The sequence below is a fragment of the Neofelis nebulosa genome, chromosome 5 (assembly GCF_028018385.1).
Source record: "Neofelis nebulosa isolate mNeoNeb1 chromosome 5, mNeoNeb1.pri, whole genome shotgun sequence".
Taxonomy (NCBI): Eukaryota; Metazoa; Chordata; class Mammalia; order Carnivora; family Felidae; genus Neofelis; species Neofelis nebulosa.
This window is the reverse complement of record NC_080786.1, coordinates 38,030,777-38,048,754: the sequence shown is the minus strand read 5'-3', so window position 1 is coordinate 38,048,754 and position 17,978 is coordinate 38,030,777. Positions and strand designations below refer to the sequence as shown.

General features: G+C 35.1%; 1 protein-coding gene across 12 annotated transcripts in view; it reads right to left on the bottom strand.

Moving 5' to 3' along the window:
- Window positions 1-217: 217 nt before the first annotated feature.
- TRPC1 (transient receptor potential cation channel subfamily C member 1) overlaps window positions 218-17,978 on the bottom strand; it is a 62,778-nt gene continuing 45,017 nt past the window's right edge. For 9 of the 12 annotated variants that reach the window (XM_058730105.1, XM_058730110.1, XM_058730103.1 and 6 more), the window contains 5 exons: window positions 16,411-16,554; window positions 5,789-5,964; window positions 3,925-4,126; window positions 3,136-3,330; window positions 218-2,146 (listed from right to left, as the gene is read on the bottom strand). In XM_058730105.1, coding sequence (XP_058586088.1) covers window positions 1,919-2,146; window positions 3,136-3,330; window positions 3,925-4,126; window positions 5,789-5,964; window positions 16,411-16,554 — 945 coding nt within the window. In that variant the 3' untranslated portion in view covers window positions 218-1,918. The remainder of the gene's footprint in view (window positions 2,147-3,135; window positions 3,331-3,924; window positions 4,127-5,788; window positions 5,965-16,410; window positions 16,555-17,978) is intronic. The other 3 variants (XM_058730108.1, XM_058730104.1, XM_058730107.1) reach the window with 1 other exon arrangement.

Sequence of the window (17,978 nt, the reverse complement as noted above, 5' to 3'; positions counted from 1 at the left end):
CTAAAAGAGTTCAATATGTTTGCCACTGGAGGTGGAAAGGGGCACAGAGGGGTCCGATGTTGATGTTTTACATTTTAGATCTTTCTAACCATGATTTAAAAAAAAAAAAATACACTGAATTGTACACTTTCAAAGAGTGAATTTTATGCTATGTGAATTATATTTCAACACAAAAGTATAAAAGTATATGATAATACAATAAACAGATCCCACCAACTTATAATCTAATGTCAAGTTTTATTTACCTTTTTTCTTACAATATGCTGTCATCCAAAATATACCTTATAAGTAATTCATGCATACAGTAGGCACTCTATAAATATTTTGATTTAATAATTAGGTATTTTTTAGAATGACTAAAAATCCTGATGTAAAATCCCAACTGGGAAGTGCATAATCCCATTGTAGACAAAATATATAACTTTACAATAATCATTTTTATAAGAATTTGCCCCAAAGAGGGAACACTTACAACATGGAAATTAAAAAATAAAAAGTAAAAAGCAAGATGAAGCATAATACTAATATATTTAGACAATGACCCCCCGGACCAGTGGGGCTTACAGACCTAGGGTTACCTGCACCCTGTGGCCTTAACACCATCTGAAATTCAGTTAAGAAGATAATTATAATACCTAATAACCTCTTAACTGGAAATGCTGCAAGAAAATACAAGCAATAGCCTGTGAAACTTTTTTAACTACATCCCTCACATGAACGCAGGAAAAAAATTTTTACTACATATCTTATTCTCCAATTTAAAAAAATCAAGGCTTTTTATCTTAAGCAGTAAGAGTGATCCACAAATAAGCAAGAAGTCACTTTTATAGAAACTATGTTAAATTCTGTGGAAAATACTTTGGGAGATTAGTTCAAGAACCTTAGTCCAAATATAAATAAATCCTCGCATTAAAGGGTCTTCCAATTTACAAAAACAAAACACGCTGTGACCACATATGATAAAGTATCTTCTAAATCCTTATTTTGCGTTAGCTTTATAACTATGAACAGTCACTCCAAACTGAAAAATGAAAAAGACTGTAGCACTATTATGATAAAGAAAAATTAAAAGCCACCAAATGCCTAACCTTAGTGAAATACCTGTGCAAACCTATAAACATATTCAAATACTCTATTTCTATAAAATGAAAAGTCTACTGACTATATCTTTCAAAAACTATATAATTCCATAAAAATTTAAATATACAGACTATACCAATACATGGAAATGTATATATAAAATACTATTAAGTGAAAAAAACCAAAAAATATAAAGTGAATACAACCATGTAAAAGTAAATACATTACAATAACAAAAATTGTGAAGTGACTTAAAATTTATAGAGACATAAACAGATTCAAATATCCATTAGAGGTTTTTCTTTGTTACTTAAGATTATAACAAAATAAAAAAAAATAGACTATTATTTTAGATTAAACTATACTCCTAAACAATAAATACTGAACTAATGTGAACTCCTAAAACAGAGATTTTAAAAACCATGACTTAACTATATTTCAAGTGTATCCTATGGATGGAGACCAGCCCACATTTGCTGATCTTCACTTTACAAAACCTTCTGGCAATGTGCACAATTATAACTGCCCTTCTTAAACATAAAAAGAAAAAAATTTAAAGCACTGTTCAAGTAAGAAAACCAAGCAGCATGCTAACAAAATCTATCTACTTAATCTGTTTTGCACCTGCAAAAAAGCTACTAATAGAGGGTTTTAAAAAACTAATCCTATATACATATTTTACATAATATATTTATGCTATAAATATTTTAAAGAATGGCTTTTACATAATTCTTCATTTTAATTCAATATATATCTAACTGATTTAATTGCAAATTATGCAAATCCAATCTTTCAGATTTATTACTGAAAATTATTCTCTACATGGTTTAGAAAATGGTTAATTTCTTGGGTAAAACATAGCATATTTAGAAGTCCGAAAGCCAAGTAAATCCCTTATTTCATTTCGGAATTTTGAAAGATCTTGGCGTAGTTCATTTAGATTTTCCACGGTTGCCTGATCTGTACTTTGCATCTTCTGTCTCATGGATGTCAAGTAACGATGCACTAGGCAGCACATCACTTTTTGGTAGTTTTCATCTCTCTTTTGTTTCAAATTTCTCCATTCCTTCAAAACAAACAATTATATGATACAATTTTATAAACAATATTTAAATGAGGTGAATTTTTAAGATTTTTCACAGATACAAACACATGTTTTATTGGGCTATATTTTTGGGACTATGTGTTACAAAATAATATTCATCACTTGTTTAAAACAGATACAGCCTGCCTATTTGTTTTATTCATTCACCTATATGCTTCTCTGGATTTAAAAATATTCTTAGGAATCCTCAATTTATAGGAAGGATTAGCAAACTACAACCCACAGGACAAGTACGTCCTGTTTCCTATTTTTAAATGGCCTGTGAGCAAAGAGTGGTTTTTTACAGATGAATATTTATAATTAATTTGATGATAGGGAATACTGATTTTGAGACCCAATTAAACAAAATGTTAATCCCCCCCAAAATGGAATTCCATTCTTTTCATTAGATCTGTATTACAAAAAATTATTAAATTATTACTCAATTAAGGTTACATTTTAAATTTCACCAATAAAAATTTTGTGGAAATTTGTGTTCTTTCTTGTTATATTACTTATTATAGTCATAAAGTATTTTTGATTTTGTCTCAGTCTGCTAAGTCCAAAATATTTACTAATAGGCCCTTTAAAGAAAAGTTTGCCAACCTCTGGTTTATAGCAACATGAACTGAATTATTCATGTAATGAATAACTTTCAAGAAAAACTAGAAAAATGAGATGGCTCCAGTAGTCAATCTTTATCTATGCTGACAGAGTTGGCATTCTAAATATTTCCCATGTTTTAAAACTTGAGACAAGATTTCATCAAAAAAAAAAAAAAAATCATAGCTCTCTCTCTCACATATTGAATCCTTACTTTATGTTAGATACTATGCCATGCATTAGGGATATATGAGTAAAAAAAAAAATCAGACAGTCCCAGGCCTTAAGGAGCCTGCATATTTACACTCTAGGAAACATCAGTGATTAGGAATTGTTAAAATTTCCAAGTTGCAATTTTAATATCTTACCTTTAAACTGTTTTGCCGTTTAACCTTGCCTTTTGATGTATGAGAGCAAATCCACTTACTGAGGCTACTAATCATATAGCAAATAGTCTTTGGTGAAGGAATGATATTGAAAGGTGGGGGTAATGTACATTTGTCATCAAAGTAGCTAAGCCACAACTTTGCTCGAGCAAACTTCCATTCCTTGTCTTCATGATTCTGTAAGAGCCAAATGAAAAAGCAACACAGAATGTGAACACACACACACACACACACACACACACACACACACACACACACACACACACACACACGGGAGAGGGAAGGGCAAAGGAGAGATGGGGAGGGGGGGATATCATTTTACATGGTCCAAATGTTTGATGTCCAAATGTTTACACGGCTTGTAGGTAAAAATTTGGTTCAAGAGTTGTAGTTAATATACATTACTTACATTTAAAAAATCTATATTTAGGGGCGCCTGAGTGGCTCAGTTGGTTAAGCATCCAACTTCAGCTCAGGTCATGATCTCGCGATTCAGGAATTCGAGCCCTGTGTCAGGCTCTGTGCTGACAGCTCAGAGCTTAGAGCCTGCTTCAGATTCTGTGTCTCCCTCTCTCTCTAACCTTCCCTCACTTGTGCACTCTCTCTCTCTCTCTCTCTCTCAAAAATAAATAAAGACGTTAAAAAGTTTTTTTTAATCTGTATTTAATTTTAAAATAATATTAATTCTTATAATCTTTGGCTGCCTTATCTACTACATACATTTGGTATGATCCTAAAGAATATAAAGTTTTTACAAGAATGAATACTTACTGCTATCAACTGAAAGCTTTTATGAAGCATTGCCACCAGCAGCTTGGTAAGCACGATCACAACCACGACATTGTATGTCCCAACAATAACAGCTCCAACAAAGGACTGCAATTCTTCTCCGTAACTAAATCTTGTGACAAAGATTGCCACATGTGCTAAGGAGAAAATATACCAGAACAAAGCAAAGCAAGTGCCAATGAACCTGTAAAGACAATTACATTTCTGTTTAAAAGAAAATTAAAGCACTTAATTAGCAAAAATGAAGAACTCATTCATATTAACATTCCATAAGTAAAACATTGATAATCCAAGAATACATTTTAAAATGAATGAGATTGAACCCAACAGTTTACATATGTCTTAAACAAAGAAATACACTTAAAAGGATAAATTATTTTGTTTAACCTCCTACTGCTTTTCTATTATCAACAAAGCAGCCTCTAAGATCCTGTTTGTGCCTAATTAGATGTTGCCACTCCTCTGCTTAAAAACTTCAAATGGCTCTCAATCTCAATAGCCCAAAGTCCTTACAAAGATCACAGATCAACAACATTCTACATGATCCTCATTACCTTTTGGACCCCATCTCTTACAACTTGCCCTCATTCACTACATTCCATCCACACTGGCCTCCTGGTTTTTCCTTGAACAGCCAGCCACACTCCCATCCCAGGGCATTTGCCTTTGCCATTCCTTGGATCGGTGAATGCTCTTCCTCCAACTATCTTCTTCATGGCTTGATCCTTCATCAACTTAGTATCTTTACCTGAATGTCATCTCTTGCGAGGACTTCCCTAGTCTATTTAAAATTGCAACCTCTAACACAGAGGGAGAAGCCTGGCCAAGCTTTGTCTCTTTGGTCCTTTTTATTGTGTAATATATATTTTATTTCTCTTTTTATTGACTATATCACCTCACTGTAATATAAACTCTATGAGGCAGTTTTGCTCACTGGTACTTCATTCACTCAGTACTTTGAACAGTGTCTGTTATATAGAAGGTGTTAAATAAATACTTATTATTCATTTAATCTTAAATAAGATGACATCCAAGTATCTAAAGAATAGTTGGTACATAACAAACACAACAAATACCTAATTCCACACCCCTTCTCCATTATGTTACTTAAAAATGAGGGGAGGTATTTTGTCTGCCTCACAACTGGTTGTTTAAGTTCTTATGATACAGTAAATTAGAGAAAAAAATTGTTTATGAAGCTCTAATGATTCTCAATTCTATTGACCTCCTACTGAAGTGTTGAAAATATGAGAGATGGTTTTACCTGTAACAATAATGGACAGTTGCTGACATTTAATATGTGAAAAGTATGGGGTGCCTGGGTGGCTCAGTCGGTTAAGCATCCAACTTCGGTTCAGGTCATGATCTCACAATTCGGGATTTCGAGCCCTGAGTTGGGCTCTGTGCTGACAGCTCAGAGCCTGGAGCCTACTGCAGATGCTGTGTTTCCCTCACTCTTTGCCCCTCCCCTGCTCATTCTCTGTCTCTCAAAAATAAATAAATGTTAAAAAAAATTTTATTAAAAAAATATGTGAAGAGCAGAGACATCTTTCAATACGCAGGACTGACAGAAAACTGTCCTGCCCCAAATCCTAACAGTGTACAAAATGCCAAGAACTCCTCTGTTAAGACAAGCAGCAGGGGAAACAATGTAATATCGTGGGCCTGTTAATTGCTTAAGATTCTATTTGTGTAAAGAAAACTACAACATGATTAATGAAAAACTAAGTATTGATTAAAAAGGAATGTCTTAAAGAAAATTTGAAGTTCTATTTCTATAGGTACTAATTCATATGTAATACAATAGAGAGAAATATATTTACTAAAAATTTAAAAAGACACTCACGAATGGAAGGTATCATTACTTTGCTGTTCACAGAAGATGCCCACACAGTCCTTCTGTTCTTTTGGGGTATAGCCTTTATCATACAGTTGTGTCAGTCCAATTGTGAAAGAAAACAAAACAAGAAGGAACATCCCAAGAAATTTTCCAAAATCTTGTAACATCTGTCCCATTGAAATCTGTGGAATATATTATATAGGTGTTCATTAAAATTATCAGGAAAACAAAATATTAAGTATTAAATGACCAGGCAATAAAAGTAAAACAAACATATGATTCCTTTTATTCCATCTGGTTAAGATAGTTCCATACTTTTAAAACATCAAAAGTCTCACTGACAAACAAAAAGCCATTCTAGGGGCACCTGTGTGGCTCAGTTGGTTAAGCTACCGACTCTTGATCTCAGCTCAGGTCTTGTTGTCAGGGGTGTGAGTTCAAGCCCACGCTGGGCTTTGTACTAGGTGTGAAGCCTACTTTAAAAAAAAAGAAAAAAAAAAAAAAAGGCTGCCTGGGTGGTTCAGTTGGTTAAGCATCTGACTTCAGCTCAGGTCATGATCTCGCAATTCATGGGTTCTAGCCCCATGTCCGGCTCTGTGCTGACAGCTCAGAACCTGGAGCCTGCTTCAGATTCTGTGTCTCCCTCTCCCTCTGCCCCTCGCCTGCTCACACTGTCTCTCTCTCTCTCTCTCTCTCAAAAATAAATAAACATTAAAAAAAAAAAAAGAAAAGCCATCCTAATCATGCCAGCACTTTGAGTGTTGGATGGCACATTTCTTGAATCTGGACCAGGTCTGCAGAGGACACTGCTGGGAAGAAATAAGAGGCTGAGACATGGAGATTTAAGAAAAGGCCTAATTTGCAAGGAATAGGGGCGCCTGGGTGGCTCAGTCCGTTGAGCGTCCGACTTCAGCTCAGGTCACGATCTCGCGATCTCGCGGTCCGTGAGTTCGAGCCCCCCGTCGGGCTCTGGGCTGATGGCTCAGAGCCTGGAGCCTGCTTCCGATTCTGTGTCTCCCTCTCTCTCTGCTCCTCCCCCGTTCATGCTCTGTCTCTCTCTCTATCTCAAAAATAAATAAACGTTAAAAAAAAAAAATTAAAAAAAAAAAAAAAAAAAGGTTGCCTGAGTGGTTCAGTTGGTTAAGCATCTGACTTCAGCTCAGGTCATGATCTCGCAATTCATGGGTTCTAACCCCATGTCCGGCTCTGTGCTGACAGCTCAGAACCTGGAGCCTGCTTCAGATTCTGTGTCTCCCTCTCTCTCTGCCCCTCGCCTGCTCACACTGTCTCTCTCTCTCTCTCAAAAATAAATAAACATTAAAAAAAAAAAAAAAAAGCCATCCTAATCATGCCAACACTTTGAGTGTTGGATGGCACATTTCTTGAATCTGGACCAGGTCTGCAGAGGACACTGCTGGGAAGAAGTAAGAGGCTGAGACATGGAGATTTAAGAAAAGGCCTAATTTGCAAGGAATAGAAGGAAAATTCCTTGCTCAAGCCTAAAGGGAAATAAACGCTTATGTTTTTTATGGCTTCTTAAAGTTTACAACTATAAAATCATATGACAAAGTATTTAATTTGCTTTTTGTGACCAATTCTAAACCAATTCTCCAAAGATAGCATTTCCTCCTCTAGGACTGCCCTAATCTTTTTTTGCCAAGGTGGTCAATTTTCTTTCATTTTAGGTCAATTATAAGAAAATATGTGTGCAAACCAAATGAACAGGTCTAATTAACATGGGTATCTTTTGTAATGCAGTCACATGTAGTATGTCTGGGAGCTTTATTCAAGCCTAATTTCATTGTCCTCCAATACTCTTTCAAAATCTGGGTGATAGGTACTTTTCATAAATTCTTGGTATTTATTAGCATACAAATTTGGAGAATAATTTGACATTATCCTTTTGACCCAACAATTCTATCCCTTGGCATTTAGCCAATAGATAGGAAATATGCAAAATGCACGTATATACATGGATTTTCACTGCAGCACTGTTAGAGGTCACAAAAAAATTAGAACATCTTAAATGTTGTTAAAAAGAATGAAGTACATCTATATGTGCTGGTGTAGAAAAATGTCTATAAAATATTAAGTCAAAAAAGCTGGGTATAGAACAGTATTATAACAGATCCCATTTCTATTTCTTTAAAGTATAAATCAGATATATATTTCGTATAGATAGGATTTAATACGCACAGTACATTTCTGGAAGTTTACACAAGAGACTGTTTAATAGTGCTTAAATATGGAAGGTAGGACTTGGGGTTGGAAGGCAGACTTTCTTCCTTTGAATTTTCTTTACTGTATGCATTTCTTTCTTTCTTTCTTTCTTTCTTTCTTTCTTTCTTTCTTTCTTTCTTTCTTTCTTTCTTTCTTTCTTTCTTTTTTTGCATTTATACTTACAAGATACAAAAAATAGGGTTTAAAAATAACCCTTCCTCAAAACTTACCAGATCAATTTTACACAGTTAATTAAATCCAGCTTCAAATAAAATGTCTAACTGCCTCAAACCTACCAAAATAAAATATGCCACTTACCACTGATACAAAATAGTAATGACATTGAGCAAGTGGCCAAACCTCTCTAACCCACTAAAGTGAGCCAGCCAATTAAGTAAAAGAGGGGTGTTAAAATTTTTTAGGCACACCACAGCCTGGTAAACTGGACTCTGCAACAGTGAAGAGGTCCAATATGCATGGCTTGCACATTTGACTAGGCCATGTAGTACCTTTTGAAGTCTTGTGCTTTCCTCACTTCCCACTGCAAAATTTTGAGAGAAGAAATAGGGAGCTTTTAAACTCAGCAAGTTTTACATGTGTGAGAAAGAGAAGAAATACATTTCCTTCTTAATCAATGATAGCTTTATACCTAAGTACCTTGGAAAGAAATAATTTTTAATGTTTATTTTTGAGAGAGACAGAGAGAGAGAGAGAGAGAGAGAGAGAGAGACGGAGACAGAGCGGGAGTGGGGGAAGGGCAGAGAGAGAGGGAAACACAGAATCCGAAATAGGCTCTAGGCTCTGAGCTGTCAGCACAGAGCCCGGTACAGGTCTCAGAGACTGACGTGGGGCTCAAACCCACAAACGTGAAATCATGACCTGAGCTGAAGTCAGACACTTAATCCACTGAGCCACTCAGGCACCCCTACTGGAGATTTATCCTTAGGAGATAATTTAAAAGAGGCAAAGACCCTACATACGGAGCACTGTGTAGAACAGCAAAAACATGCCAAATATCTGATAGGGTGAAGGCTGGTATCGTTAGGGTTCATATCATGTGTTAAATTATAAAACTTGCTGAAAAAATGAAGCAATAATAATGACAACTTCTAGTCATTCTCCTTCCAAATCTTCCTCCAGAAAAAACCATAATTACCTGTCTAAAAATTCTATCTGATCAAGCCATTCATACTCAAAACCTCCTTTGAATGTATGATAATATTCAAATTCCTGGCACAGAGGCCTTCAGAGTCCAGCCCAGTCTATTTTTTTCAGCCTCATCTTCCCAACTGCCACCCACTGTCCAAATACGAAAGACATCCTGTCTTCTCTAAGCACGCCATGCTTTTATGACTCCATGTTTCTGTACATGTAACTTTGTTCTTTGCCAGGAAAGCTTTTTATCCCTTCAAGGCCCAGATCAAATGTCACCTTTTCTAAGAGGCTGTCCAGATCCTCTCCAAGCACCCCCTCAGTTATGCTCCAAAGTACTTTGTCCATAATCTCTAAAATCATATTTTTCACTTTATACCAATATTTACGTTTGTCTCTTCTAGCAGGCTGTAAGAGCAGGCACCATATCAATAAGCTTCAAAGCCCAGCATATTAGTTAAAATGTTGAACACATAGCTACTTTTTATATGCCTTATAACTCTCTACCATTTTCCAAGAGGTATCATGTATTTTTATTTATCCTGTAGGATCAGAAAGGCTAGTATTATCTCTCTTTTTCCAAGTGACAAACTGAAGCTCAAAGAGATTGTGACTTGCTCAGGGTAACAGAATAGATGGCAGAGGTAGAATTCAATTCTTGCTTCTAACTCCTTGCAAGAGCTTTTCTGAAACATCACTTTGTGATTTTTATCTTAGCTCTCCCATTAAAAATTTGGGGCTGTGCCACTCTGGAAAACAGTGTGGACGTTCCTCAAAAAATTAAAAACAGAACTACCCTAAGACCCAGCAATTGCACTACTAGGAATTTATCCAAGGGATACAGGAGTGCTGATTCATAGGGGCACATGTACCCCAAAGTTTACAGCAGTGCTTTCAACAATAGCCAAATTATGGAAAGAGCCTAAATGTCTATCAACTGACAAATGGAAAAAGAAGATGTGGTTTATATATACAATGGAATACTACCTGGCAATGAGAAAGAATGAAATCATGCCATTTGCAGCAACATGGATGAAACTGGAGGGTATTATGCTAAGTGAAATAAGTCAGTCAGAGAAAGACAGGTTATCATATGTTTTCACTCAGATGTGGATCTTGAGCAACTTAACAGAAAACCATGGGGGAAGGAAAGGGGGGAAAATAGTTACAAATAGGGAGGGAGGGAGGCAAACCATAAGAGACTCTTAAATACAGAGAACAAACTGAGGGTTGATGGGAGGGTGGGGGAAAGGGGAAAGTGGGTGATGGGCATTGATGAAGGCACTCATTGGGATGAGCACTAGGTGTTGTATGTAAGCCAATTTGACAATAAATTATATTTAAAAAATTGGGGGCTGTGTGCAATTAAGGATTTCATTCTCATGTAATGAGCTTATTGAATTAATACATGAATAAATATCCAAAAAAGATGTAACTATTAACATTTTACACCAAGTCTTTTTTTCTAACATTGTGTGAGCTGGGCCATAGTTTCCTGACCTATAAAAGGGATGGTCATATGCTACATCAAACTCACTCATCTACATGCTATTAAAACTTGGCCAGATTTTATGCCAATCTATTTAATCAGCATCTCTGAGGGCAGGACTTAGATATACAGATTTTATGTGCAACCCTAGTGATTCTGAGCCTCACCAACCTGGGAACTCCTAGACTAATGACCTCTAAGTTTCCCTCTAAGTATAACATTTACGCTTCCAAAGAAAAATGTCCATCCCCAGTATACCCTAAAATGCAAGGCACTTTGAAATGAAATCACCCTTTACTCACTGCAAATGACAACAATATGCTATTTATGTGATACAGAACACTAAATTAAATCTATTAATTATCCAGTAAAGCCAAATGATTCACTATGAATAAAGTATGCGTTTATTTGTCAGATGCTACACTTATTTTCCAAGTTTCTTTGTATTATTTTTCAGATTTGCGACAGTTAACTCCACTAACTATAAAGGAAATGAAGAAATGGCTCTAATGATTTATGTAAAGTTCATCATGTGTCAGGAAACCTGCTATGAGATGCATCTTATATATACTGACCCATTTAATCCTCACAACATGACACAGAACCTGAGACTCACAGAGATGAGTAACAGTAACAGTAAGTTACAGAGCAAAATTTGAACCCAGTTGGTTGGTTCTGTCTTGTTCTTTCTGTCTAATGACCCAACTACAAGTGCTTAATTCATTTGAAACATATGGATAAATCAGGAAGAATTTTTAAGATCTGTAAATTATTAAAGCCTGCCCAAAGAAGTATCGTACAATAAAAGTTAACGAGGGAATCATATTACTCTGTAGCAATGAAAACAGACAGGCAAGTTAGCAGATTGGTGAAGATCTTTAGCTCTGGAGCCAAACCACTGGGTTAGAATCCCAGTTTGGCTACTTACCAGCTGTGTGACCTTGTGCAAGTTACTTAATATCTCTATGCCTCAGTTTCTTCCTCTGTAAAATGGAAATAAAAGAGTCTGACTCTTAGAACAACTGTGAGGATTAAATGAGGTAATAAATGTAAATAAAGATCTTAGAATAGTATCCATGGTAAGGGCCCATATGTTAACAGTTATTATTATAATTACCACTTTATTTTTAGATTCTATCTTTACGTCTTTTTTTGTTAAAACGTGTAACATTACTGATTTATGTCTAATCATGACTCTTACATTTGCTGAAGCATATTAGCTAGCATCCTTCTTTTATAAAAGCAGAAGAACTAACTTTGAAGAGCAGGTTGGTCTGTGGATTCAGACAGACTCAGGTTCAGCTCTTGACTACTTCTTTCTAGTTCTGTGAACTACTTAACCTCTCTAAGCCTTAGATCCCCCATTTGTAAAATGGAAATAAAAATAACAAGGGTTGTGATGAGGATGAAATAAGGTGAAAACACTTAGCACAGTGCCTGGCCCACATGAGATGTTAAACAAATGTGGTGGTTGTTATTGTTTTGAATAAGCAGCTCCAGTAACAGGTAGTAGATATAGCCCAACAGCTTTATTCTTCTCACACACCAATCAGCACTTGTCTTTACCCAAGACCATTTAATTTATCAAACAGTAAGTGACTACTATGGCAAGGCAGTAAGTAAAGTGCAGATGAAAAAATAAAGATACAGTCCCTATCCTCAAGGAATTTTTAATTTAGTAGAGACAACACCGTCTATAATTTAAGACAAGCTAAATTTTAATTGTCTTACAATTAAGACAAGCTTTAGGAAGTGCTCATTGGAGGTTCAAAGTACCAAGTTCACTGGATGGAGTTATTCATTAGCAGGGGAGCAAGAGCATAGGAATGGATTTTCCAGAGGCAGGAGCTCTAACACTGGCACATGTTCCCTCTCCCTGGAATGCCTAACCCGCCTCCATTCTACTCATCTTTCAAGGCTTAATTCCAGTGTCATCTCTCCTGGTAAGTGCCTTAAACTGAAGTGAGTGCCCTTTGTATGAGCTGTGCCTATGACAGCAATTACCACTGTATATGTCATGCTTGCTTGTCACCCTCAGTGTACTTGAGTTCTTTAAGGAGATGTTGGAGCATATTAATTTTTTTTTCAGATTTATTTACTTACTTACTTAAAGTAATCTCTATACCCAACACTGAACCCATGATCCCAAGATCAAAGAGTTGCATGGTCTTCTGACTGAGCCAGCTAGGTGCCCCAGAGCTTACTCATTTTAGTATTTTCAGTGTCTAGTACTTACCAGGCACTCAAAAACTGTTTACTGAATGAACACATAAAATTTTGACAAGTAGAGGAGTGGGTGGGACATTCTAAACAGGGTAATAACATAAACAATGTCATGGAATTGGGATAGCATGGGACATGTGTGAGATTACTGACTGGTCTTGGCCCAGATGGAGAAGTGCTTCAGTAAGGGACAGAGATGAGTTTAGCGACAGATGGCTACAAAGTAAGTAGGGCCAGATGTAGAAAGCCACCTTCCAGAGTCTACCTACGACATAAGTTACAAATTTAATGAGCATAATCATAAAAATGTCAAGTACTAAAATAGAGGATTCAACCACTGCTGAATATAGAACCATTTTATATATTCCACTATATGATATTCCTGTGACCTTGATTTGCCTAGGACAGTCCCAGTTTCCACTTGTTTTCCCAAGTTAGTAATAAATAACATTCCTTTCATTCCCCAAAGTGTCTCCATTTGGATGATAAAATATGGTCACTCTAACCAAGGGAGTAATCTGTACCCCTACCACAGGTTATATAACCAGTTAAAATAAAAGTCTGTCAACTTCTGCAAATATTTGGAAGGAAAATATGTTAATGGAGATAATCACAGTAATCACATAAAAACATTATCTGACATAACAGGTTATATATATAAAGGAATAAAGTTGCTCTTTTGCTAAAGTAATTAACTTATTGTCAATATTTTTTTGCATTTTACTTCTAGTTTTACATTCATAACTGGATTACTCCCTTTCAATTGAGTTCCTTACTTATGATGAACAAAATGGAAGAAAAATGTATTCTAAATTTTCTACAAGAACTTTTTCTAGAATATTTTGGAAGAACTATGCAATACAAATCTGTCATGTTAGTAAGACTACACTGTAACACAAATGTCTTTATTTGAAAACATCTTTAAGTAAAAGCCTGAAAATATGAATCTATAGATTCCTACTCAATATCTATTCTTTGCTCTCTTCCTGACTAACCAGACCTTGATTTTTTGGGGGGCAATTGAAAGTACTCATCTCCTCAGACTTCCTTGTAGCGACAAATGACCATATGACCAAATTCTGGCCAATGAGTTATAAGTGGAAATATGTGGTAGGGCTCCAGGAAAAATGATTGCTCTCTTGATAAAAAGAGAAAGACAGTTGGCCCATATTTTCTGGCTTTTGCCCTCTGTCTTTCCCCTTCTCTCTGTAGGATACAGACTTGATATAATGACGTGGAACAGGGAGCTTGCAACCATGAGGAACAGTAACACTGTAAAAATTGCAGACAACCTTCTGTCTGGGAAGATTTGCTTTGCAATACTAATTCTATTTGTATTTCCAAATCCTTCAGTTCTGAGACTAGCCTATACCAGACAACAGTGGTCTGGGGTGAGGGTAAGGGGAGTTTTAAATGCAAAAAGGTGTCAAGAAACTTTTTGGGGTGATGCACATGCTAACTTGATTATGGTAGTGATTAAACAAATTTATACTTTTGAAAAACTCATCAAACTATATATTTAAGATGGGTTTATTTTACTGTATGCAAAGCATATCTTGCTAAAGATTATTTATTCTATTTATTTTTTTGAATCTTTCTTTCTTTCGAGAGAGGGAATGAGCAGGGGAGGGGGACAGAGACGGAGAGGGAGAGAGGGGGGGAAGGAGGTGGGGGGGGGAAGAGAGAGAGAGAGAGAGAGAGAGAGAGAGAGAGAGAGAGAGAGAGAATCCCAAGCAGGCTCCATGCTGTCAGTGCAGAGCCCGAGGTGGGGCTTGATCTCACAAGCCTTCAGATCATGACCTGAGCTGCAATCAAGAGTCAGATGTTTAACTGACTGAGCCACCAGGTGCCCCAATAAAGATAATGTTAAAAAATCATTTGCTTAACTAAATCCTAATGTTTAAGCATATATTATGAGTAACCAGCAGACCTTTTTAAAAAAGAGAACACAATAAATATTTGTTGGCTTCACCTAAATCATCTGTCAGTTCTATGGCCATTGCGACAATCTAAATTGTCCTGCTGGAGAAGAAAAACACAACAGCTGAAATGACAAAAACCTACTTATTCAGTATTTGTATACACATCTATATAGTTCTTTGGGGAAGAGATTAACTCAGAAGACCTGACTCAATAGTTCTAAGAAAAATAGATAATTCATTAAGAAACAATAGCATACTTTTTCCTTTTTAACTCTTTGTAGAAATATATTAAAAAAAATACAGAAACTTGGTGATACATATAAAAAAGAAAGAAACTTAGTGATATCATCACCTTTCAGCTAAGAAAAAAATAAAAAAACAACAAAACAACACGCATGTAAAAATACTGTTGACTATTGACTAAAACAGTCATAGAAGATATTAGTGGCAAAATTAAATCAAAATAACAGTCTAAATCAGTGTTTCACATACTATTTTTTGGAGAAAAACAGAGACCTGAACATATCTCATGAAAAATGAGTATCACATTAAATGAGTTTATGTCATGATAGTTTGAACAAGGTTAAACAAGTTTCTTTATCTCTTTCTCACAAGCTTTAATGTGATAATGTGCACTGTGAATTAATCAGGACTTGGTTAAGGAACTCACACTCCAGGAAATACTGTCGCACGATGATAGCACAAGCCAAATCAAACCAAGTTTTTCCTACATATTTTATTTTCATATCTCTATTTGGAGAACATAATTATGCCTTTTCTTTAAAAATATCTCCTTTAAAAATGTTTTTAAAATCTACATTCCTAACAAATTTCGACTCATCAAGAAAAATTGAATATTGCTCAGATTCTCACTCATAACTCACAATATATGTAGAGCTACTCACCTACCAGAGTTGATCCCCTTTCTCTAAAAACAATCACTATTACAATCTGTGGTAAATTCAAACAATTATGAGTCCTTTCTTTAATGTAAAGGGACTTAGCATTTAGTCCTGGACCCTCATGCATAATAACCATTCTACTCTGAACAAATCACCATCTCAAAAGCTCAATTTCTTGAGCTATAAAGTAGTTTAAGGCATAAAGCTGGACTACATGAACTCTATGAAATTTGTTAGCCTAAAAATGTCATTTTCCAACTTATTACATTTAATATTTATTAAACAAAGTGAAAGAGTATTTTAGAAATATAGCTTACATATTTTCAAAATCATCAAGTATGAATTCTTTGTGCACAACACCTCCCTCATATATACTATTTAAAACTTTAAATGTGAGATTCATTTTGTCAAAACACAAGATTTTCATGTTCCTCTACTGTCTTAAGTATAACTACATTTTAAACACATCTATGTCTATGAACTGAGGGGAGAGGGACAATGGGACACAGCTTAATAAAGTCTGAATACCTGAAAGCATAGGATTATCATTCAGTCAAAAGCGAAGTAGGTGAACATGCAGTGTCCTCTCAATTGTTAATTATTTTCAAAAGCAAAGTTTAACTTTAACATCATGAGAGAACAATGTTCTAGTGGATCAATAGAAAAATATAGTAATAATGACATCTAACAAATATTCTTTAAGAAATATTAATTATTTACCTGTAATGGACCCAATATGGAGCTTGTTGTATACATAAAAAAGAGACGAAGATAACTTAGAACATTTGCAAATGCAAAAAGCCCTTCTGCCACCAGAGTAGGATGGAATGCATCCCAGTCCTTCCGATCAGCAAAATCATGAAACTAAAGTTAGGAACAAAAGGCAAAGATAGATAGCTCTCTCAACTTAGGAAAATAAAAACCAGTATTCTGACTATTGAAAGAAAACTATTTATGTCTATTTTAGGAGATCTCCTTTTATGTTTTATGAGGTTCTCTTCTTTTAATACAAATAGCATTGTTTTAAGTAAATAAAAGATCTCTACATACATGAGGCAATATCACTCTATATAATAAGAGGTTTTCTCAGAAATTCTTGGGTTTTAAAAAATTAAACATTTTTTTAAAAATGTTATTAAACTTTTTATGAATGAAATGTTTACTGGTTTTCCTTAAATTTTACAACACAACTTTAAGCATTAAGTAAAATTTAAGTATGTTTGCTCTCAGTTAATTAGCTATCATATTAAATTAACCCTTAAATTAGCCCTTTAACTCAGGTTTCTAGTATGAACCCTAGAAGTTGTTCTCTCTTCCAAATACCAAGGGAGAGAGAGTGCATTATTATACCCAGACATAGAGCGACCACATGTTCCAATTGTCTGGAATAGTCCCAAATTATATACCAGTTTTCCTGGCATAATCATTAATGCCCCCTTATACTCTCAAAGTGTCCTGGTTTGGATAAAAAGTTATATGAGCACTCCACTTCTAGAACTAAAGAGATCAAAGACACCAATGACCCTCAACCTCTTTATTGAGCCATTTATCTATGTATGATCATTTTTTAATTTTCTTAGTAATTTCACAAATCTGGTCATTGAAAATATGTAACAAACATGTTCCATACTACTGATCATTTAAAAGTATGCAGTTTTCTTTTAACAAAGTAAAATGAAGTGTAAGTGAATCAGTGTTCTTTTTCTATAGTCCATAAATTAGTTCAAAAACAAGAAAATATTATTATCTCTTAGTTCCTTGACTGTGACACCTTAGAAGAATTCTAAACTTAGGGCTTAAACAAAGATAATTAAAATCTATTATCTTTTCTGGGCTCGAAGTAGCTTACATCTTGGTAAAATTATAAGATGCATATAAAACTAAATTTTTGTCAAATTCTGAATTTAAAAAGAGGCATCAAAAAATAATCACATTTACATCACTCTTTAATAATCATGATTTGGAATGTGTACAACACTATAATGAATTCTTAAAGATAAAACTTTTTTCTGGCAGGTATAAAGAGGACTAACACTAATCAATTTAAGTATCTTTGTGTTCTCACTTTAAGTAGATACACGTTAATGAGGTAAATGAACCTAACTCAGATATAAGGAATTGGCATTTGGTAGAAAGAAAATGCCTAGACAGACCTGGATTTAAATCCAGTCTTGGTTTCTTACTGTGTGGTCTTGGATAAGTTACTTAATATCTCTGAGCTTCCTTTTCCTTACTTGCAAAATGGGGATAAGGACATCTGTCTCATAGAGTCCCTGTGAGGATAAAAT